The sequence below is a fragment of the Talpa occidentalis genome, unplaced genomic scaffold (assembly GCF_014898055.3).
Source record: "Talpa occidentalis isolate TD23 unplaced genomic scaffold, MPIMG_talOcc4v2.1 talOcc4.10, whole genome shotgun sequence".
NCBI lineage: Eukaryota > Metazoa > Chordata > Mammalia > Eulipotyphla > Talpidae > Talpa > Talpa occidentalis.
In genome coordinates, this window is record NW_023600993.1 from 45,684,484 (window position 1) to 45,708,359 (window position 23,876).

Genomic DNA, 23,876 nt, shown 5'->3' on the forward strand with positions numbered 1-23,876 from the left:
TGCTTGTTCTGTTCCCCGCTCTGGCTCTGGTGAATCCTCTCACCCTCCCGCGCTTCTGACTGTACCCAGTGCTTGTATAAATAAATTAAAAAATAATAATAAAAAAAAAAATAGAGACTTTGTCAAAATATTTTAATAAACAGGTCAAAAATTTTATCCTATTTGCATGCTCTATAAATATAATAAATTTGATTGGTTACTTTGATTTAGCACTTCAAGTACCTATTGAAGGTAATTTTGACAAGAAATGAGTTTTCTTTGATTTTACTTTTGTTTTTATCCAAATGAAAGTTCAAATCAGCACAACCATCTAATAACAAACCTGAATTTATTTTGTTGAAGTTATCCAGAGGTTACTTAAATTTACAATCTTGAGGGGGAAAACTAGTTATAAAAGTTATATAGGCTTATTGAAAGAATGGAAATAATACAAAAATAATTAAAAACTGAGGTTCTGGGTCTCCCCGGTGGCGCAGTGGTTGAGCGCTGGTTTGCAAAACCCCCGCAGCCTCTGCAGCGCGGGTTCAATCCCCTGCTGCTCCCCAGCCACCGGAGGAGGGTCCCACATGGTGCGCAGACCTCTCCTGCCGCCCGCTGCTCCCCTCAGCAGTGTGCTTCGGTCCTTCTGCCTCCTCTGCTCCCCGCTCCGGCTCTGGTGAATTCGCTCACCCTCCTGCGCTTCTGACTGTACCCAGTGTTTGTATAAATAAATAAATAAAAATAAATCTTTAAAAAAAAAAACTGAGGTTCTGCCTCTTGTAGCAACTGAAAATACTTCAGTGGTACCACTATAGACCTTAGCAAGTCCATTAAAATGTGTATATGTATAAATATTTCCTTTCACAAAAATGCAATGCACAAATGTTAAATACTTGGAAATTGCTTTTTCTTTTTTTGAAAAATATTTATTTTTTATTTATTTATGCATACAGGAACTGGGATGCCGGCCAGAGGTGTGGGGGATGAGAATATAAACCAGAGACAGAGTGGGGAGCAGAACAGAAAGAACCACTGAAATACACTGCTGAGGGGAGCAGTGGGTGAGACAGGAGAGGTCTGCTGTAGGTTAGTTCCCTTACTGGGGATCCAACTGATGCCATCAGCAATAGCTTCACAGCGCTGAGACTTTAACCTCTGTGGCACCGGGGAGGCCAAAAATTTGCTTTTTTCTTTTGTTTTACAAAAGATTATGAGCAACTTTCTATATACTGCTCATTCCTTTTACCTATTACATAACATTCCATTGATTGAATACCTCAGAATTATTTTTTTATAACCATGAAGACTGTTTCCAATATATTTTTTGCTAGCTTGAGGATGCATTTTACTTCAGAGTTTTATGTCAGGAAATAAAATTAAAGCAGAAATTTGCATTTCAGTTTGTCAGCTAGTGTTAAATGTAGGTCATTGCTCATAAGGCATAGAACTTTCTAGGCACTGTATAGGAAAAGAAAATGACTAGATGCTGATTGGGTTTGACTATGTTGTCTTGCCTCATAATGTGTAGTAAATGCTTGGTTTAATTGTGCCCCTTCTCCCTGTAAGTCCCTGTGGCAGACAGTGAAGGCATACTCACTCAACAACCATTCCCAGTCCTGGGTGTCTTGCCTGCCTTCCATATGGAACCCAGAGAAGTTGAATATTCATTTCAGTCTCATAGGCAACCAAGAATCTCCATGGACACAATAGCCATTCCGTGACTATGAGACAAAGACCATAAGAACCAAAGAGATATTGGCCCAGTCATCATCAATACCAGAAGCCACATAGACTGACTTTCTCAATATGTATGAATAACATATCTTTATTTGCTTAAATGGCTATTGGTCAAGCTTATTGTTACCTGTTACTGCATATTTACTGATCCAGTCTCTTGGCAGCAAGTCTAAGAAAATGAACACGGAAACTTCTTTTATTATGTAATCTGGAGTTCTTCTGCAGGGCTTGGTCAGAATTCCTCAGGTGATGTTATGAAGTAGCAATTTCTAACACTATTTTTGCCCAGAAATTTTTCACACAAATCACCAAGCAGCTACAAGGGCGTGGTGTCCAATTTTTAACAGGTAGTGTGAAATGGAAGATAGCATGGGAGATAATGAAGCTGGTTAAGAACACAGATATACAGGACAAGAAAAAAACATATTGCTCGAAGGGGGAAAGACGTTTGACAATGATTTTAAGTGCTTCCAAATGAAATACAAAGATACAGTTATATTGTCTTTCAGGGACAACTTACAATTTATATCTTCACATGAAGGCTTCATCTGAGGTTTACAGGATTGGTCACAAACACCTTTTGCATCAGTGTTACAGTAATCATAAAGTTATAGCTAGGAAGATGTTTGATCAATTTCCTTGGAAAAATGCAATTAAAGAAAATGAGACAAAAATGAGTAGAAATGGAACATTTGTTTCAAGTGGTGTTCATCCGTTTTGGGTAACAAGTGTGAGGGAGGCTATAGTTGGCTATAGTTAATCAAAATTAAACACACAATCTTTCTGACCATTAAATATCCCAGAAATATGTTCTTCTGTCTTTTCCAGGGCTACTATTGAGGTTATCAGCTGCTATACATAGCTTTGTACCCAGGAATGCGATTGGGGTACTGAGGGCAAATGGCTCATCAGCTCAAGACAAATCATAAAAGGCAAAAGGATGACAGGGGTTCCTCAGAGAAGGGTGAAAAGTGAAGGAATTTGGTCTCTTTAAACAATAAGGTGTGTAGTAATGGAAATGCATGAAAATGAGAACTACCTCCCAAACCAAATGTGAGTGGTTGATTTAGGAGGTGGCCCTGTAGTGTGTAATTGACATAACCTACTGACATCAGACTTTGTGACTCCCCCTGTGATGCTGCAGAGTGAAAGCTTGTGTTGCTGAAACAAAATACAGGAGCTACAACTGGCATCCATTTGGATGATTAGAGCTTTTTTTTCTATGAAGGTTTCATTTAGTCCTTACTTGTCTTTTTGAGCAAATAACAGAGAAAACCTTAACAAGCCAAAAATTTATATTTTGGATTAGTCTTTCCAATCATGTGCTTCAACCAAGAGTGAGTGTCTTTCCAGTCCTGGGGGAACTGGGAAGAGGAAGGCAGATCTGACTTCAAACCATGACTATTTCACGTACTGATGGTATGTGACCTGGGCGTGCTGTATAATCTATTTGCTCATCTGTAAAATGAGGGATTATGTTTCTACTTCAGGGGCTTGTTGAGAGGATTAAATGAACTCATGTAAATAATAAACTTACTGAAGAAACCGATACAGAAGACAGAATATAGTTATTTCATTACTACTGTCATCATCATCCTCATTACAAGCTTATTATTCTGTTCTTTAGCACCAAAATTTTGAGTCAAGAAGTTGATTTGAGAAGCAATGCCAGTAAGTACAATGATGAGGAGGGAAATGAGAGAGAGAAAGGTAGACAGCCAGCTGTGGGTATCTGTTCAAGAGCAGGTGTCGCTATGGGCAATCCCTGTGGACATCCTCTAAGAAACTGAATTGAACACCTGGCAGAATTTCCCCACTAAAGGACAAGGACACATTGGTTGGCAGCTCTCAGGGGATTAACTTCCAGACTTTCACCATGCTCCAGTGTCAGGCTGGGCACCGAGAAACCCTCAACAGAGAAACTTAGATATTAAGGAGATAGTCTTGGCGTCCCCGCCTAGAGTAGGCTAAGGGGTTATGAGCAGGATACCAGCAGTCTCTGCTGCTAGGTGAACAAGTGATTGAACAGATAAATGAATGAATGAATAATTATACCTGGTGGAAGTGGAATGAATCAGTGAAATAACCTCAAAATCAGTGATATGAAAAAGAGGAAAACTGATAAAAGGGGGAACATATTAATGAATAAGCCCAAGGTCCTAGCCCTAGGGGTGAGTCCAAGAAAATGCCTTTGTGGCAGAGGTGCTGGAGCACAGCTAACTATGCATCTCTTCCTGGTCAAGGTTCAGAAGTAGTATATGTTGGTAGCTTGGAATTGGCTACGGTGGGAGCATTTACACCATGGAAATTGGCAAGTCCAAGCTTTATCCTCTGGAGATATGATTGTCAGTACACACAGGTTAATGACAATATGAGCTTCAATAATTATTTCCAATCTCCCTATCCCTTTTCTGCCATTCTCCTTTACTCTCACTTATTTCTTTCAAATTGTCCTTGATGCCTGTGGTTGTGTACCAGGCCTTGGGTGATGTTCCTTCCCTGATATTATCTACAGACCACAGTGCCCTAACAGAGCCATTCAACAGCCTTATTTCTTGTTCCTCTCCAACTTATTGCTTTTTACTATGTCTTGCAAATTAACCAGAAGGATTAATAGCAGCTTTCATGGATATTTGTTGTGTGGTTCAATTAGTTCCAAGGAGGGAGTTGCTTGCTCTGTTTCCAGGGGTAAAACTCTGGTAACATTTACTGTGCTGAGATATTCCTGCTCTGGGTGATTTTGGTATGTGGATGCTTATTAAGCCAGAAAGTGCAAAGCAGTGCTTCAATTCTCTTTCACCTGAATGTATTTCTAATCAGGACACTTACAAGGAAAATCTCTGCTGGCTAATTTTGTCCATTTAGAGAATAATTTTTTGTTATTAGAAACAGAGTCATAGATCATCCAAGACTTTATGAAATGAGAGTCCTTTGTAGGAGATTTATTTTTGTTTCCTGGACTCAAGGGTAGTGGATGATTGGACCAATTGTTATAATATTGATTATCTTATAATATGCTGGATGAGTGAAATACCTGTTTTGTTGGGGGATCTTGAGGAAAGATGGAAACACAGAGGTCTCATAATCTCTCTTGGTTGGGCCAAGGGACTTTTGCCCCTGGGCTGTACCCTCAATATTCAGAATGGTTCATGTATATACTGCATTAACAGAAAGAAGGCAGAGTTGGCTGAGGGTGAGCACACAGAGCCCAGAGTTTGGAGATTAGAATATGCATATGCATGTGCATACACAGAAACCCAGGTCTTTTCTATATCTTGTCAAGTTGGTTGTAGTCCTAGGGTAGATCCCAGATTGCAAGCATTCTTTCTAGCCCCTGTCTCAACTCTTTTTCACCCCACATTCTGTCCACTCAAGGCTCTTCTCTCTCCTTAACCTTCAAGGACCCACCCCCAGTTCTCATTCCATCATGGCTGCATAACAAAGCTTCTCCCACCTTTTCCATTTCCCAGAAGGAAATATTGTCTGTCTTAGGGATCCACATTAGTTTTGCAGAGCCAAACATTCACAAGACACATAAACCTTCCCCTTGCTAATGGTGATGGTCTCTCGAAGCAACAATTGTCAAGCTAAGGAAGTTTCTGTTCTTTTATAACATCTTCCTAGACCCTCCCTCTAAAATCCTCTACCATATGAGGGTGAAAAGAAGAAAGAAAAGAAGCAGAAGAGGGAGGGAGGGCGAGGAGGAGAGAGAGAGGGAAGGAGAGAAAATAGGAGCATCCATCCACCCACCTGGCTCCTAGTGAACATGTAGATAAATGGGTGAGAGGCTCAGGCTACCAAAGCACTGTGATGAATCTCTGGATAAAGAAGACTGACCCACTTGACGGTCAACAACTTCCCAGGTAGCCAACACTTATTCTTCCTGTCATTACAGAGCTAATTAGAATACTGATGCAGGGAATTTAGAATCTTAGTGCCAAATCTACTCTAGTTGATTGAATTTTCCTCTCTAGCTCTCACTTCCTTCAATAGCGTAGTAGCTGTGGCAGTGGCAGGAGCTCAAGGTGAATGTTTTATGTGTGTTCTAGTGCACACAAAATCAGGTGAGCCAAATACAATTATTCTCAACTTCTTCCCCCAGCCCCAGCTCTCACATTCACCTTCTATTGACTCCTTGAATTCATCAAACTTTTCTTCCAATCTTTTCCCTTTGCCCAGAGCACTTCCTCCACCTGATCCCCTCTTTTTGTGCAACTTCCTCTCCTTCATCTTCAAGGTCTCAGCTTAAAGGTGCCAACTTCAGATACAACTCCTATAATTACAAATTGTGTTATGAGATTTGAGGGAAAGCTAGTCTATTTTATTTGTGTATGATATTTTGTTTCTATCTCCACCATTCAGCATGAAGCTCCATGGTGGGCAGGAACCTTCTTCGTCTTTAATTTTCTCTGCATTTTTAACTTCTTGTTCTCCACCAGCTAGAAAGGACACCATTAAACATCTGCTGTGTGAAGCAATAAATTAGCCCTGATTTAGTAGATGTGGGAATGAAGTTTAGAGAAGTTAAATATGTCTGTTAGCATTAGACACCTAGGAAACGGACTCAAAATCAGGTCTACCTGACTCCAGACCTGCTTCTCTCTGCCACCTATGTGCAGTGGCTAGGAGGACTTCTGCAGGGGAACTGGTGGGAAGATTTCCAAAGTTCCCTCCTATTCCATGTTTCTCCGCAACACCAAAAAAATTTTGATCCCCCCAAGAGCCTCCAATCACTTCTCCTCATTGTGTCTTGATGTATCCTAATTATAGGCCCCGGTCCCTGGCTGATATATTCTGAATGAGTTGACTTCACTCCCCCAAATACTGAACCAACCATCCCTGTAATAAGTTATTCACTCAGCAGGATCCGACTCTTCCAGTGTTATACAGACATTATCTGTTTAATCCTCATGAAACCCATGTGAATTTTATATCGGTTGCACAGTATGATTTCCCTTTAATCAGTGAGGACTGTGGGGAAGGGAGACTTAACCAGAGCCCATAGGAGTCACATTTAACTCAAGAACAATGTCTTAAGTTTTCAGAGCTCAATAGACGTTAAAATAAGAAATACCAGGATGTGTGGTTTCAATAGTCTGACACCGTCTTTCCTTGCAGCTAACATTTTGAACTAGTTAAATTCATAGTTATCACTCCATCTTAAGTTCATTATACAGTGGTATTAATAATACCCTACTGTATATAAAGCACTTAATATAAAATGAAAAACCAAGGGTAGTTTCTTTATAGTCATCAAGTATTAAAATTAACAGGATTTGTCTTCATGCCCTTCAAATCTAACCCACTACAGTTTAATGTTTCAAGGAACTTTTTAAAATACAATGGTTTGGAGCCATTATGCTATTCTGTCACATCTTTAATGTGGGAATGTGGAATTCCTTGGCCAGGGAAAGGGCTATCTCTTCAGCCCTAGCTCAGGTCTGTCACTCTGTTCATCTGGAAGATGCCTTACTAAAGGCATTGTGTGGCAGATGGGGCTGGACATCCAGTATTATGTGATTAGATAACAATTAAAATTACTTCTTATGTGATTAGATAACAAAACACACACACACTATATATATATGTATAGAAAAAAAAAATTACTTCTTCCTTGGGCATCCCTGGTGGTGCAAGATGTGAAGAACAGCACTGTGAAGCTATCCGCAGCCTCTGCAGCACAAGTTCGATCCCCAGCAGGCCAGGGAGATACCTACATGGTGCAGCAGACCTTTTCTGTCTCTCCCACTGCTCCCCTCAGCAGTATATTTCAGTCAGTCTGCCTGTTCTGCTCCCCACTCTGTCTCTGGTGAATCCTCTCACCCCCGTACCTCTTGCCTGTACCTCAGTTCTTAGATGCATAAATAAATCTTTAAAAAAATTTACTTCTTCCTTGTCCCAAGCAGTGCTAAGAGCTGGCACAAAATGTGCATTTGGGCATGAGGAATAAATCTGTGCTATCAGCATAAAGATCAGATTCCCTGGAGACCTGGCAGTATGTGTGCCATCCTTAGATTGTACAGTGATTTGAATTACTTCTGAATGCCTCCTCAAACCCCACCATTCAGGCAAACTAGGAAGAAAAGCAAAAAAAAAAAAAAAAATCAGCTTTTCTGTACTTGTTGGATGTTGGTTCTATGGGGCTGATGGTCATAGAGATTTAGCTGGGGAGTAAGTCTAAATTTCCCATTTTATGACCTGGAACATTTTACCAAGTTGCTCACCCATGTTTATTTATAGTCATAACATTTGTTAAAATTTATTGAGTGCTTTTTCTGTGCCAGGATCTGTGCTAAATGCTCTAAACACACTAACACATATAAGCAAATTCTGAGCTTACTACACCCACTGTATCTTTTGGTCAAGTTGTTTCCATTTTAAAAATACTGAATTTGAAAACTAATAAATTGAAACCACTGCACACAAAAACAACCCACAAAGTATTGCTTTTCCTGTGAAGGTCTTCTCATTAGCCAATCTTTTCTTATTAAAGTTAAATGGCCAGTGGAGACAAGCAGTTCTGTGAATTCTTCCACCACTGATTAGGCAGAGACAGCAGGTGTTACAGATAATACTCATTTCACCTTCTGAACTTTCTGAATATACTTGCGATGTTGCTACCCTCAGCAGCCTTCTGTGCACGTGAACTGTCTGCCTCCTATGGTGAATAGCAAAATGACCCCGAGGAGTTATTGTCAATGTTATTTTACTGACAAGGAAACCAACGCACAGGGGAATTAAGCAACCTTCCCAAGGTCAGGTACCAGTGCCTATGCCCTTCACCATTACATGATAGTGTGCAAAAAAAAAAAAAACTAGTGCTCCTATGGTAGCCCATACTACGGGAAGAAGTTGAATTTCAAAATTAAAATAAATCGGAAAATGACTGCAGGAATGAGGGTTAAGTTTACTTGATTCACGTTCTTCAGGAATGAGCAGGAAAGCCCACTGAAGTTAGCCAGACTAAGAGGACAAAGTTTGGCCTTTATTTTGGCCACCTTAGGCCCCCCACCCCTCCTAGATGTCTTTCTTCCTTGAGACTTCTCTGAGTTCTACAGGTCCATATTCTATACAAGGGTAGATTATGACACTGACAGGTAATCCGTTGAATCATTGAATAGTTCAATGAAAAAGCAACTAACTTGCAAATTTAACCTCCAAGAAAGATTTGAGGCTAACAAATACTGAGATCCTGTGCCCTGAAATAGTGCTTCTTAGATTTTCAGGTACTCTTCCTCCAGCCTGTAGCACTAGAATTACCTATGTCTTTAAAAATTAACTATATTTTATTAACTATATTTCAAAATACAAAACATTTTTTTCAGAAAATACAAATAAACAAAAACAAAAAAAGAAAGAAAGGAAGGAGACATCCCAGATTCTCCCCATCTGAGACATCCATGTTAATCTCTGGGTGCACTGCTTTCCGTCTTTCAGTGTGAGATTATGTCTCTACCCTCTAAGATTTGAGAACTCTTTACACTAACAAACCCTGTTATTTTATTTCCCCATCTCCCTGTTGTCATCCTGACCTTCATCTTTCAGCCTGAACCAAATATGATGCCATACTTCAGGAAAACCATAACTTCTCGCAATCTAGATACTAAGCTCTCATTGATACATCTCATTAGATCAACATTATTCAAATAACTGCCTCTTTGCTAACTAACACTTTTGTTTCTTTGCTGTCCACAGCTTTTTGCAATCTTTGCATTTGCAACATGCGGTGGCTATTCCGGAGGCCTGCGGCTGAGTGTGGACTGTGTCAACAAGACAGAAAGTAACCTCAGCATTGACATAGCATTCGCCTACCCATTCAGGTAGGAAATGGTGGTTTGTGCTCACTAGACTCACAGTAAGGACACTTCCTTTCTTCTGTGATTTCTTAAAAGAAAGATGCTGTCTCCTAGGGACGCTTGGCATGAAGAATTCTTCCTGAGCACACAAAACAAATAAAATACTCACCCAGTAACTTTCCCCCACCCCCACAGGAGGACATATATCCTGGGAGTTTTGATCCAAATTGGAATTCCTCTAAAAAAATTGCTAGAAGTGGTTCATATTGGGAATTATCTATATTGTGACCTCAGTTTTAAATTCCTTCCCTCCTGCCCACATTTCCAATTTTAAGGTCATCCTAATTCTGTCTAGAATTATAATGTTTGCATTGCCTTCCACAATGAATTCTCACCAAGAGTTGTGGCAGGAGATAGGAACAGATAACCTGAAGGTAAGTCTTTTAAGATTTAAAGAGAAATGGGTCACCAAACATTGAGTACAAGTTCGACTCTCAAACTGGAAGAGGGTAAATAAGAGCCCAGTCAAATGGGAAGTCATTAGCTGGGATGTGGTGGGAGTGGAGAGCAGAGTGATATTTAATTGCATATAGTCCTTGGCTAAGCATACAATTTGACAATGCCCTTTGAGGCAACAGTTTCTAGAATTGGGCTTCTTCATTTTCTTCCCAAGATATATTATGACCCAACTAAAGACAACTAGAGAAATGGATTAAAATGTTTATTACCATCTGTAAGTGCAGTGGCTCTCATGAGTGACCTCACTCATTTGAAAGATTTTTATTTGGGTTCTGAAGTAAAGGTGATCAACATTGTTTTTTATAGAAGTAGATCTTTGCCTTCCAAACATTACCTTGCTCATAGCATCCATGCGAAAAAGATATTCACTGAGAAGGGTAAAGAACCAGCTACTCTTTTTCAACATTTTCTCTGCCTCATATGTTGTCCACCCCAGCTGTATGGTCCTATTATATTTCCTAAAAGCTTGGGTCTCTCAGCAGCTATTAAAAAATCACTGTTCTAGAAGAAAGCAAGAAAGCTTTTGTCACTCTTGTTTACCACATCTGTGCAATATTTATTGTCTGCTATTAAGGATCCAAGATTAACCTGTCACCCCCTACTTCTGTTGATCTAGAAGATAGCCATGCCTTTCCAAATACTCACTTTTACTAGAAAGACAATTTCAGTGATATATTTGGATAATTTGAAATGTTGCACCATTATCTCTTTGGGGAATATTTCAATAATAAGCAACCACAACTAGAATTTGTACAGATTATGTTGCAGTCATTTGTTTCAGAAGAAGTTGGGTTAGCAAGATGTTGATGAAATAAATCATTAAAAAGTTTATTTTCTCTTTATATTTCACAATCCAATGCCAAATAAAGTGAGAGCATTCAGCTCTAACTATTCCATTTATTGCAAACACAAGGAAGAAAATAAACTCTAATGCCAAGTGATTTTAACAGAAACAATTAGTCTGTAAATGACAGACCAAAGGAAGCTACTTATCTTCCTTAGCAGATTATTGACTGTGAGATAATATGAATTTAGAAAATGCTAGATAGTTTTCAAAATATGCATGCCTACTTCTAATTAGTATATGAAAGTTTGTGACTCCTTAATATCACCTCGTGATGTTCAGTTCTTTCAAATCCTGCAAAATTAAAAACAATTTATATGTCAGTAAATAAGGAAATAGTGAAATAAATTTTAGCACATCCATAAAATGAAATGCTAGGCATCCATTAAAAATCATTATCTCAAATAACACTTCAAGATGTGAAATGCTGCCAGCATGGTATTAGGTAACAAAGCAGAATATATGACTATATGTGTGTAACGATTCTGATTTTGTTGTATTTTATAATAACTGACTGTAGTAGATACTGCCATTGCCATGCTATGTCCTTGTCCCTCACTATTTATGCCTACACTTTGTACTGTAAACCCCCAGGACTGTTAAAGGGTTTTCTGTAGCCATGGAACTTGCATGACCATCATGCAGGACAGGTCAGAGATGTTGGGGAGTTAATGAGTTAATGTCTCTTGGACCAGTCCTCATCCAATGATGAATATGAATAGGAGAATAAATATGCCAACTTCCTCACTCCTCATGGAGTATAATTCCAAGACATGTTCCCTGCCATGTGCCACAGGTATTGCTCGGGAGGTACCCAGCAGGATAGCTGTCCCTGAAGTAGAAATCTGGTCTTGAACATACCTTTTATTACTTCTTTCCCTTTTCTTCTCAATTCTCCACTGCCCTATTGCTGTTTTCAGAGAAAAATCCTACAACGACATGTCCCACTGAACTCTTGATCTCATAATCTGCTTCTGGGAAATCCAACCTAAGACATTAGCATTGCTTGAATTACCAACATTACAGACAGTGGATGTATTGAATAGGTGGGTGGGTGGGTAGGTAGGTAGGTAGGTTGGTAGGTAACTGTAACTCATGTTATATAATGTTGCTTATCATTAGGGCAGATTTTCATTAGAGAAGCAGGCAGCACTCAGAGAGGAAGAGGAAAGCTCTTTATTTATGCCAGCAGGCTTTACACCAGTCCAAGGGAGATCTCTCTCCAAAGTATGATCCCTGAGCAACTAGGTTACAGAGTATTTATTGACTAAAGCAAAGGGTACAGTCATCTGGGAATGCATGAATCAGGTTGCATGTGGCCTTGTGGGCACTTAACAGTTGTTCCCTAAAACTTTCAGTCTGCAGGTTATGTCCCAACTTCAGCTGATCCACAGGTCAATCTGACATTTTCCACTTCAATATTACATAACCAACTTGATAAAAGATCACTATCTTCAGCAAACATCTCTATGTGGTTTTCAGTTGAGATCCCTTATGTGAAGTCAGTTTTCTCTCTGAAAAAAATATCATAATGCCATATGATTTCATTGATTTGTGGAGTATAAGAAAAGCAAGAGCAAACCCACCAAAATAAAAAAATAAGCCCTTAGACTTTGACAACAAATGGTGGTAAGGGGGGCAGTGCAGGGAAGGGGAAGGAGGGAGGTAGGAGGGAGAGAGAATAACTTGCTGGTGAATAGTGATTGCATATCGGGGCTCCCTGGTGGTGCAGCAGTTGAGCGCTGGGTTGCAATGCTGCCGGCAGCCTCAGCAGCACCGGTTTGATCCCTGGCCACCAGCGGAGGTCCCACATGGCGCACAGACTTCTCCTACCACCCGCTGCTCTCTTCAGCAGTGTACTTCATCGGTCTGCTTGCTCTGCTCTCCTTGTTCTGGCCCTGGTGAATTCTCTCACCCTCCCGTGCTTCTGACTGTACCCAGTGCTTGTATAAATAAATAAATAAATCTTTAAAAAAAATAGTGATCACATATTTGGTGGTGGGTATTTGGAGGAACTGTACATCTAAAACTTCTACAGTGTTATAAACTAATGACACCCAGACAAGAAAAAAAGAACAACAACAAAAAAAGGTGTGTGCATATTTAACTATCTCATATTTATAAATTTGCTTAACCCTTTTCTTTAACACTTATTTGAGTTGTCTTTGAAGGTATTATCATCAATCCTGTATTTTTTTTTCTTATTAAACTCATGTGAGAATTAAAACCTTCCAAAATGACAAGACAGGAAGGCACAGTGGCACTAGCATGATCCTTGGAGGTTGTATGACTTGAGAATGAGTTCCTGAGTCTGAATCTTGTGACCATTGAAACAGAGAATTTGACAAAGTGTGTTCTGCATTGAAGCAGTGAGCACTAGGGCTGCTTGGCTGGTTCTGGCTTCATAAGTACCAGTATCCTTTTTATGTCTCTAGCTACTGCTCTGTGATTCTCCCACTCCTGTTTGGAACATGGGAACAGCTGGAGGTAGATGCCAAGAAAGCTCTGGGGTTTGGGCCATTATCTGTTAAAGTTAGTTCTGTTGGACAGAAAGCATTTTTTCTCTAAGATCCATACCCTAGAGCAGTGGTGTTAAACAATTTTTTTTGACATAAAGGCCAATTTGGGAAAACTGAAAATGTTAAAGACTGCAATTTTTATAGCTTTTTCTCAGAAAATACTACATTTGCAATTACATTTAAGTATCCATTTATTGTTTCTCATTATGGAGGGTTTCACTTTTTTGATGAAAATTTAGAAGTTTTATAGCTACAGTATCTCACTTTAAAGTTGTGTGCCATAAAGTAAATTTTATATGTGTTGAGGCCTCGTGGTTCTATGGGACTGAGTTGGGAAGATTTGAAGGTGGGGTAACCTAAGTGGTAATGATGAATCTAGCCAAGTCTCTGCCTTTAAGTCCCAGTTCTACTCCCTAATAGATAAGTTATAACTGCCCTGAGACAAGGGGTCCTTACTGAAAAAAGGAAATAAATACTTTCCTCATACTATGGTTGTGACCATTTGATTAGTTCATGCAATTTGTTTGTGTAACCCAGTGCAGCACACATCTGGTGTTCACTGAATCATACCATTGTTTTTGATACTATTATCAGAATTCAGTGCAAAAAACTGGCTTCAGAGTTTGGCTATAGGCCAAAGACAAAGACAGTCCTATTTTGAGATTCCTGCAGTGGTGAGAGGACCTAAGCTTGTTAGGGGATGTCTGCAGAGATCATAGAAATATGCACAATGACTGCTAGAATGGCATGAACTGATTTAAATGAAAAAATCAGTAAATGGTAAATTACTGCATCCCACTGGTCCCCTCCCAGCCTGTACAACTGCTAAGTTGAGCACTTGTTGCAACACTTCCCCAAAAAGGGAGTTCTGATGGGACATTAGATAGTAGGATGTCTTGGTTTGGGATCTCCTGGATGCACACCCTGAAATAAGGATCTGTGGTTTTCTTGGCAAGTGATCCCTGGGAGCACCAGTAAGGGATGTAAAAGTGGGAGAGGGAAGGGGGAGGAGCCAGTAAAGAGTAGATGAATGGACAGGGTACACCATGGGCAGTTGGGGTAACTGAGACTTCAAGTAGATGTGGGTAGCGTGCTTCAGGGTGATTCTGTAGCCAGACGATGAAGCAGGAGTAATTATGCAACTCCTGTTGGCCAATGATCAAAGCTGCCCCTGCAGGGGTTAACTCCCTGGCACTGCATGCAGACTAAGCAAGGGCTTACCGCCCAAGAAAACCTTCTGGCAGAGATCTTGGATACTTGCTTCAGAAAGCCATCTTTGCAAATGAAAAAATAAAACAAAACCAAACCAGATTCTTAGATAAAAAGAACCGATTGGTGGTGAATTTTCGAGAAAGCAGCTGTGGGTTTAGTGAAATGGGTCAGGGGAGGTTAGCTAATTGTATGAAGGTAGATGAAAGCTAGATTTTGCTGATGATCATGATACAGTATATACAGATGTTGAAATATAGTGATGGTCACCTGAAATGTATGTAAAATTATTAGCCAAAGTTACTTCAATACATTTTTCTAAAAGAATGCAAGCTGTCCTTGTATACAGATATGCTAAGTACCAGAGAGATAAAGGTGAGCAAACAATGTTCTCTAATATAGTGGGGAGACTCTAGTCAAATTTCCTTGATCTGTATGTGACCCCGTCTTGGATCACTTATTCATTTTATCAATAGGTATACTTATTGAGCACCTATGGCGTACAAGGTCTTGTTCTACATAAGCAATGTGTATTGGTTGGTGAAATGAATATGACCCGTACCCTCATAAAATTTACAATTATATAGGGGTGGGGAAAAGGCAGTAAAGAAATATACAACACACACACACACAAAGGCATACAAGCACATGTACATACATCACCTACATTCAATAGTGATAATTTCTGGGCCTCCCCAGTGGCGCAGCGGTTGAGCGCTGGGTTGCGAAGCTGCCCGCAGCCTCTGCGGCGCCGGTTTGATCCCCGCTGCTCCCCGGCCACTAGAGGAGGGTCCCACATGGCGCGCAGACCTCTCCTGCCGCCCGCTGCTCCCCTCAGCAGTGTACTTCGGTCCTTCTGCCTGCTCTGCTCCCCGCTCTGGCTCTGGTGAATTCTCTCACCCTCCCGCGCTTCTGACTGTACCCAGTGCATGTATAAACAAAAAACAAACAAACAAACAAATAAATAAATAAAACATGCCTCTATTAAAAAAAAAAATAGTAAAAAAAAAAAAAAATAGTGATAATTTCTAAGAATAAGGTAAAACATAGCACAGAGATGTAAAAATAAGTGTTGATGTATATGGAGGTGGTTAAAGAACACCTACTTAGACAGAATAATCCAGAATGACATCCCTAAGAAGACAGCATTTAATCCAGGCACAAGAAAAGAAGAATGTTCTAAGCAAAGAGAACAGCATGGACAATGCTGAGAGGAAATTAAATGATAACAAGGGTAGCAGGAGAAGCATGCTAGTTTAGATTAGCTGGTTGGGAAAATCTCCACGATGAAGTGACAAAGGAGTGCAGACCTGAAAGATCTGAGAGGGATGGAGGTAAAAGGGAGTGAGTGAGAGAGAGAGAGAGAGAGAGTACACCTCAAGGATATCTGAGGGGTACACTTCAAAAAGCAGGAAGAGCAAGTGCTGAGGCCTGAAGTTTGAGATTGGGGAGTGTCTAAGAACCACAAGGAAGCCTTTGTTTTGGGATTGGACTGGGGAGGGAGGGAGACAGGAGATGAAACTAAAGAAGCAGGCAGAAGCTGGATCATGTAGGATCTTAGGAATTTGATCCTAAGAAGGAATTTGGAGTATATTAAAGAAGGAATTTGGAGTATATTAAAGTGGGACAGGAAGTCATTGCAGGCTTTGAACAGTGGAGTCATGCAATTTATATTTTTAAAATATCTTTCTTACTTATGCCTCTAAAAATAAACTGAAGGGAACTTGGGGGAGGTGAAGTGAGGGACCAGTTAGGAGACAGCTGCCGTCATCCAAAGATGAGCCAGTGGTGTCCTGAGCCAAGGTGGAGGAGTTGGGAGGGTGAGGTTTGGGGTGCAGCCTGTCACGTTTGCATGGTCACCCACACCTAACTTCCTGTGGGAATTTGCTACAACCAAGCCCTGTTTGACAGTTTTGCCAACTTTTTCCACACCTCTGCCAGTGATGTTAGATTTCATTTGTTCAGTATGGGATCAACTCCAATATTTTAAGTTTCTTCTTCCTTACCTGCCATCTGAGCACAGCCAGCAGTGAGTCAGTCACAGAATCTAAAGTGTCTTCTTGACATTGGCTTGTGGGCACCCTTTGAACCTCCAGTTTTGTTTGTTTGTTTGTTTGTTTTCTTAAACACTGAATAATGATGTCAACCAGGAAAGCTAAAACGTAAGTAAGTAGCCAGCCAACTGAACTTGACTGAGGACTTATATGATTCCTTTGAGGCATGTTTGTTAATGCATATTTGAAAGCAATAAGAGATTTGTGAAATGGGCCTCCCTGGTGGCGCAAAGGGTTAAGCACTGCACTATGAAGCTGTCCTCAGCCTCTGCAGTGCAAGTTTGATCCCCAGCCACATGGCGTGGCAGACCTCTCCTGTCTTACCCGCTGCTCCCCGCAGCAGTGTATTTCAGTCAGTATGCCTGTTCTGTTCCCCAATCTGTCTCTGGTGGATCATCTCACCCCCCGCATCTCTGGCCTGTACCCCAGCTCTTGTGTGCATAAATAAATAAGTCTTTAAAAGAGAGAGAGATTTGTGAAATGAAAGCAATATTATTCACAACAGCCAGGTCACGAAACCATGCTAAGTGCTTGTCGACAGACAACTGGATCAAGAAACTGTGGAATATATAATCAGTGGAATACTACTCAGCTATTAAACCAAGCGAAAGAATATTCTTTGGATTGATCCTGAGGTGATTATGCTAAGTGAAATAAGTGAGAAAGTGAAAGACATTTAGCAGTAGTTTCGCTCATTTGAAGAATATAAATAGCCAAAAAAATCGAACTGGCAAAGAACAGCAAAAAATAATTCTTGTACTCTGGGAAAAATATACTGATTACCAGAGGGCATGGTGGGGAGGGAGGACCCTTAATGGGAGAGAGGGTAATGAATAGGACATTGGTGCTGGAGCTTTGGTGGCAGGTGAGTGAAATATATTCCCACATGAAGATGTGAAGTTGTTCTCTCCAAATTATATAGTTATGTAAATGATTGGAAAATCAAAAAAAAAAAAGAAAAAAAGAAATTTATGAAATGGGTAGTAATTCCACATTATGGAATATGGTTTTAAATGAGTCCTTGCCTCTACCAGGTAGGGTCCAGCCTATGCCAGGTGGTTTGATTCTCAAGGTTCACAAACAGAACTAGGAACACAGGGCTTGACTGATCATAAAGGGGAGTAAGAGGCATTCCAGAGGTTTGCTGCTGTGGGGAACAATCATCACCCTGAAGCCTAGAGCAAGTGTTGCAAAGAAACACTTGAACCAAACTCAGCCAGCCTATTGCCTGTTTTTATCCAGTTCATAAATTAAGAATGATATAAAATTTTTTATAATGATGGTATTTTAAATAGATAAGTACCAAAATATACACAATTTTGCCTTGGCTCGTAATAACAATTCCCTGTCTTGCCTTTAATAAAAAAGTTTACTGACCACTGGGTAAAAAGCATAAAGGGAGCACATGTTGGAACATATGATGTGGTCTGTGTAGCAGAAGTTGGGACCAACCATGAAGACAAGAGGTGTCCAGTAAGAGCAGGAGCCAGGAGAGGGAGGGGCAGCCACCATGCAAGATGTTGCCCAAAGCAGCAAGAGAAAGAGGAGAAATACCCTGACTTCTCCCTTGCCCCAGTCTTCCACCACAGTTCCCCATCACCGAATCTCAACCACTTATTCCTGTGACTTTTTGGGAGTATGATGGAAGGGACTCCGAAAGGTTAATGATTGGTTCTAAAGGGGAAATATTCAAGTCACAGGGGTTGGGGTAGGGGATGCCTAGGGCAAGGTGGTTGAGATCTACCATTCGGTGGTGTCTTGCTGGGTATTCCTGAGTTCCATCCTGCCTGCCTGTTCTCAGAGGAGTTAGTGACACTATGTTCTCCTTGAGCAGCCATCATTTTGGAACCAGAGGTGGAACAGAGGGTGGAGGATGTGCCCTGAAAGTCAGAACAAAGCAGGAGAGGATCAGGGCATGGGCGGAGAACAGACAGGCAACCACTAGCCCAGAGTTCCTCTCATCTACAAGATGACAACTCTGATTTCTTAAGAGAAAATTAAACCTCTAACTCAATGGAAATAGAACCACTTACATTTCCTTTTCAGGGGGAGAGTTTCACAAGGGAAGCAGTTACACTTGACTTTGGCCGGAAACCCTTATAATGAGTGCCCCAACCACTATTGCTTTGGAGAAAGTGAAAGGAAATGTAAAAATTCAACAAATTTACTTTATAAAAGTCTCTGTCTTTCAACTTCAAAGGACTTGCTCTGGTATTTGTCCTATTTGAGTAAAATCTGAACAAGCTTTTAAAAACCAGCATTAGAGCACTTATTGAAAATGATTATAGGTTATGTAATCAAGGCTCTTGTTTCTGTTGAGCTCCTGTAGGGAGGTGACAAGCAGCAGAGATTAAATCAGTGTATGCTGAGTGAGCCTTTTATGTAGTTCTTGGTCTCACCTTGTGTAATTTTACAGAGTAGGCATGGGGGAATGTGGTGGGCAGAACCTCATTGCCTGGGAGAAGCTATACACCCCAGAAGAACACAAACATTGTTTTTTCAAAGTTATAAAAATAAATTCTAATTCTTATACCTGTTTGCTTTCCTAGAATTGGGAGGGCTTGGGGAAGGAGTCTTCTGGTTGCTTGGGGAAGGACAAAGGCATTCAGGCATAGTAACCACCCTAGAATGTCAAAAGGAAACATCCCACTCATACATATATAGGTATGTCCTGCCATAAGAAAGTGTTAGGTGCCTGCTCCATGGCCCCATTAACCTCTATCTCTGCTTCGTTTTCTTCTGGGAACTGCAATGTTGGAACATTTCTCATCCCCTGAAGCTATCAAGCAGGTGGCTGGAAGTTGTCCAATATACTTTCAAAGGTCAAGCTGGTGTCAATTGAGTAGTGGAGACTTGTGCCCCTCTTCCTCCTTCCCACCACGCTATCTTTGTGAGAATGGGATTTTATGAACCCGAGATGAATCTAATTCATTGGAGGTCAAGAGTCAAACAGAAAGGAGGCCAGTGCTCAAGCTGTCTCTCGCTTGCCAGATGCTCCACTGTCAGAACTGAAAGTAAAGCCTCAGGGCCTGGGGCATCAAGAAGAGACAACTGTGAGTCTGGGATTCCTAATCCCCCGTCCTGGTCCCAGTTGTGGAAATTCAGAGGCTGAATGCGAGGAAGGAGTAGATTCTATTAAAGTGAGGATCAAGGGCCCCCATCTCCATTTGTAGCACATAGAAAGCTTATTATAAAAGGACATTCTTGGGTTCTTGGATTCTTTCCCAGACTACCTTACAGCATGGTGAGGCCCAGGATGGCCATTTCCTAAGTCCCCAAGTGGAAGTCAGAGGCCTGCCAACCAGAGGAGAAATAAGTAGAACTTCAATTTGCAAGATACTGTTTTAACACTGCTAACCATTGTTTTCATATTGCTGGATTTTGAAAACATATATTTGGGATTATACTTTAGTTTAAGCTAATGTTTGCCTTTTTATTATAATTAACATGATAAAATGGAAAAGAAAAAGTACCCTGACTAAGCAAATGGATGTTTCTGTTTTCTGATATCATCACATTTTCTTTTTCAGCACGTATTGCTCCTACAATGAAAAATAGTGAACTTGATGAAAAGCAAGTGATAATTTCAATGTGGTAGCCATGCTTTTGCACATGACCCTCCCCAAAAGGCTGAGTCTAGTTGTTAGCTACCTTTCCCCATTAGGCCAAGTGGAAATGAAGGTAGAAATCAGAAAACACAGAATGGATATGGTAATTTTTTATTTTGTGTATGTGTATGTATGCATTATATATAATACTTGAAACTACAATATGTGATTACATTATATAAATATATATTATAGTTCATATATAATGATTATATATTATATAGATCAATATATATCATATACCAATATATACCAATAATTGTTAGTTATTGTATGTAACATATATATTACATTGCCAATCATTATATATTACATATATAGATCAATCATAGGATATAATATATACATATAATTGACAATTATTGGTATGGCTATTATTCCCTTGGCTGTCACAACACTGTAACAGAGGCAGCCAGAGTATTTTTATTTTCCTTTTACTGATCAGCACCCAGAGACTTTAAGTTTATTGAGCTAGTAAATTCCAATCCTGGAAACCTAGCCCAATTTTGTCATTTCCATAGGTGCCTCAATGGAGTTTTTACCACCACCCCAAACTCTTCTCTAGCAACAAAAAATGATGATAATCACCGTCATCAACATCAATAACATCAAATAAAAACCACTTTTTATTGATGTTTTACCATATTTGAGGAACTATGCAAAGCATACCACACTTATTAATGCTAACAGCATCCCTGTAATTTAACTACTCTGGACTCCACAGGTAAGAAAATGGAGTCTCCATAAGGTTGAATGACTTGTCCCAGGTCACACAGCTAATAAGAGGTGAGACCTAACTGAGAATGTCTGGGCTTGGCTTTCATCAAAGACCATCATACTCTTCAGCATCACAGGGATGTCCTTGAGTTAACAAAGCCCCCCTGTCAGAGACTCCTTTCCACTATCCTACACTTAGAGCCTGCTCCCCACTGGCAAGCAAGCTGGGCAAGCAAGGAAGATTTGAGGAAAGGTTTGCAGGGCCATCATGATCCTTGGGACTCAGAATTACTAGCATTTATTTTCCAGTTGATTTCCCAAGTCCAGGAATAAACTGTGAAGGAAAAACAATTCCAGACTGGACCTGTAATGATCACCCTTTTTCCTTTTTTGCAGCTGGCTAGCATTTGAAATAAATGAGCTGTTACTGATACAGTTTGTAGAAATTTTTACTTTTATTTCCAAAGATTCTGCGTCAGAGTAGCAGCTGTCACTTGGAGACTGAGTGTTAGGGGCTCACATAAATCACAGAGTTTTCTAAGCATGAAGTTATTCCAATAGGTTTAGTGCTATAGAAGATTCTCGTTCCCCTGGCAAAGGGGTGGATTGTAGAGGGAAGTAAGAGTTGAGGATTTAAGAGGCCTCAGATGCTAATCAGGAACTTGAACATCTCTAATTACAATGAAGGATCTTTAGTTACAATGATCCTTCAGCCTAGCACTGAGAAAGCAGAAGTAAGTGGAAAGTACAGAGAACCACTTTTCCTAAGTGCATGGTTGGGGCTTTTTCATAGATGTACTTGATTAGCTCTTGAAATCTTTAAAAATTAGTTGAGAATTAAGTTCAACCTCTACATACATATTTCATTATAGCAAATCTACCAGCAGTCTTATTTTCCACCCTTCCTTTCTCCCACCATCTTATATCCCATCAACTAAAAAAATATACTTTCTGAAGTTCACAACCACAATTTCAGATATATTTTTATTAGAAAAAGGAACACATATTTTTTTCTCTTCTGAAAAATCCCATTGCACAGAAATGAATGAAGTAGAATATCAGAATCTCCCTTAGTGTAAGTTCTCAAAGATAATAACAACCAAGAGTTTTGATGTATCTCATTTTTGACTTTTTTTTTAGGCATGGACTCCTTTTTATGCAAACTGATTCTAGTATAACACTATTTTCCAATTTAATTTTTACTTTAAAAATTTATAAATATCTTTTCATGTCAGTGCTTATGTATCTACCGCATTGTCTAGTCTCATAGTTATGCCATAATTTATGGTTTCACTATATCATCATTTATTAAGTCAGTCGCTTAGTGATTGACATTAAGGTTGCTTCAATTTTTTACTACTAACGGTGCTACAATTAACATAGCTTTATAAAGTCATTTGTAATGTAAGTTCAGGCAAAAAGTATACAAGGCTTAAGTTTCTATAGATTCTGGCAAATTCCTCTCCAGAAAGCAATTTATATGACCAACAGGAGCAAGAGAATGTGCCTGGGTCTCTGCATTCCTCCCGATATGAAATACTATGAACACACTTATTTGTTAGTAAGGGTAAGCATGTTGTTACTTCATTACTAGACATTTATGTTCCTGGCAAAAATTTTTGAAGAACAGGCTGTTCATCTTATAGCTGATCCCTAGTATCATTCCTATCAATTTCCCCCACACCAGCTGCTTTATTAAATCATAATCCTTCGGTGCACTCCTATGAGATGTAGTAATCAATACAACAAATAAGAGACAAGGTTCTCTTCTTCTGGAGTTTAGTCTTTTTAAAGAATACTGGATATTGATGAAATTAAGAGGCAGGGAAGTTACATGGCTTATCCAAGTCTTCAACTATACTGGAATTTGCACTAACTTCCTTGAAATCCTTACTCAATATGACCGTCACATGTCATGGTGCAGACTCTAAGAATAATATTTACTTATGATAAGAAGGTCTACAACATATTGACATATTAACCAGATTAGCTGATGAATATTTACAGTGTGATAGAACTTTTTAAGAATTCTTATTTCTAATTAATTTACAGTGTGGTGTTTATCTCATTAACTGCTAGCATTAAATACAGTTTACCCAATGGTGGCTGCAAAAAAGAACTTGTTTGCCAAATCCTGTTACTTCACAGATACAAATTTATCATGAAAGAAATTATATATATAATATAAATTATATATATTATATATATCATGAAAGAAATTTTCAACAATGTATTCTTTCTCATTTATCTCAAGGTTTAGTTTATTGTTTGCCCAAATGAAAAGAAACTGGTTTCTCCCACCTATTCACACATCACCACAAACAATTGTTAAGAGAGAGTAATACTACAGATAATGCACCATTAAGTATGATTTTTTGTCAGCATGAGCCATTATCTTAGACTGCCATGAACATTATCATTTCCAGGCCTGAAATTAATACTCTGATAACCATGGTCTTTAGAGACAGAATTTGGCCCCTTTGTAGAGTGAATGTTCTATAAAAAAAAAAAAAGATAACATTTAAATGTTTCCTTTATACAGATTTTAAAAGTAAAACATAAATATCTCATATTGGAACAAACAGTGCCATAGAAGAAAATGAATGCAAATGGCTTATGTTGTGCAAGACTAAATGAAAATGTAATGTGAATTCCTTTCGAGCTCAGACTCATCACTAGTGCCCAGATGACTGTGTTTCTCTAGTTTTAAAAATCACTTCAATTTTCAACCAAATGCTGCTAGTCAAATAAACAGTACATCTTAGCACTTTTTATAATGCTTTTTGGAAAAGAAATACAGAGAGTAAGGGGATGGTGAGTACAGTCAATTTTTCTTTCACAGTCTCACCATACATCACCAAGAATCCTCAAAGATTTATTGAACTTTTGAGCTT

The 23,876-nt window shown here is 39.5% G+C and overlaps 1 protein-coding gene and 1 long non-coding RNA gene across 3 annotated transcripts in view; one reads left to right on the forward strand and one right to left on the reverse strand.

Moving 5' to 3' along the window:
• The window catches only part of LOC119230724 (uncharacterized), a 71,288-nt gene extending 69,678 nt beyond the window's left edge, over positions 1-1,610 (reverse strand). Inside the window, exon 1 of one of the 2 annotated variants that reach the window (XR_005121799.2) lies at positions 1,577-1,610. This is a non-coding gene — a long non-coding RNA (uncharacterized LOC119230724). The remainder of the gene's footprint in view (positions 1-1,576) is intronic. The other variant, XR_008551867.1, reaches the window with a different exon arrangement.
• The window catches only part of SYNPR (synaptoporin), a 315,247-nt gene that overhangs the window by 198,579 nt on the left and 92,792 nt on the right, over positions 1-23,876 (forward strand). Inside the window, exon 3 of the mRNA XM_037492124.2 lies at positions 9,412-9,536. Coding sequence (XP_037348021.2) covers positions 9,412-9,536 — 125 coding nt within the window. The remainder of the gene's footprint in view (positions 1-9,411; positions 9,537-23,876) is intronic.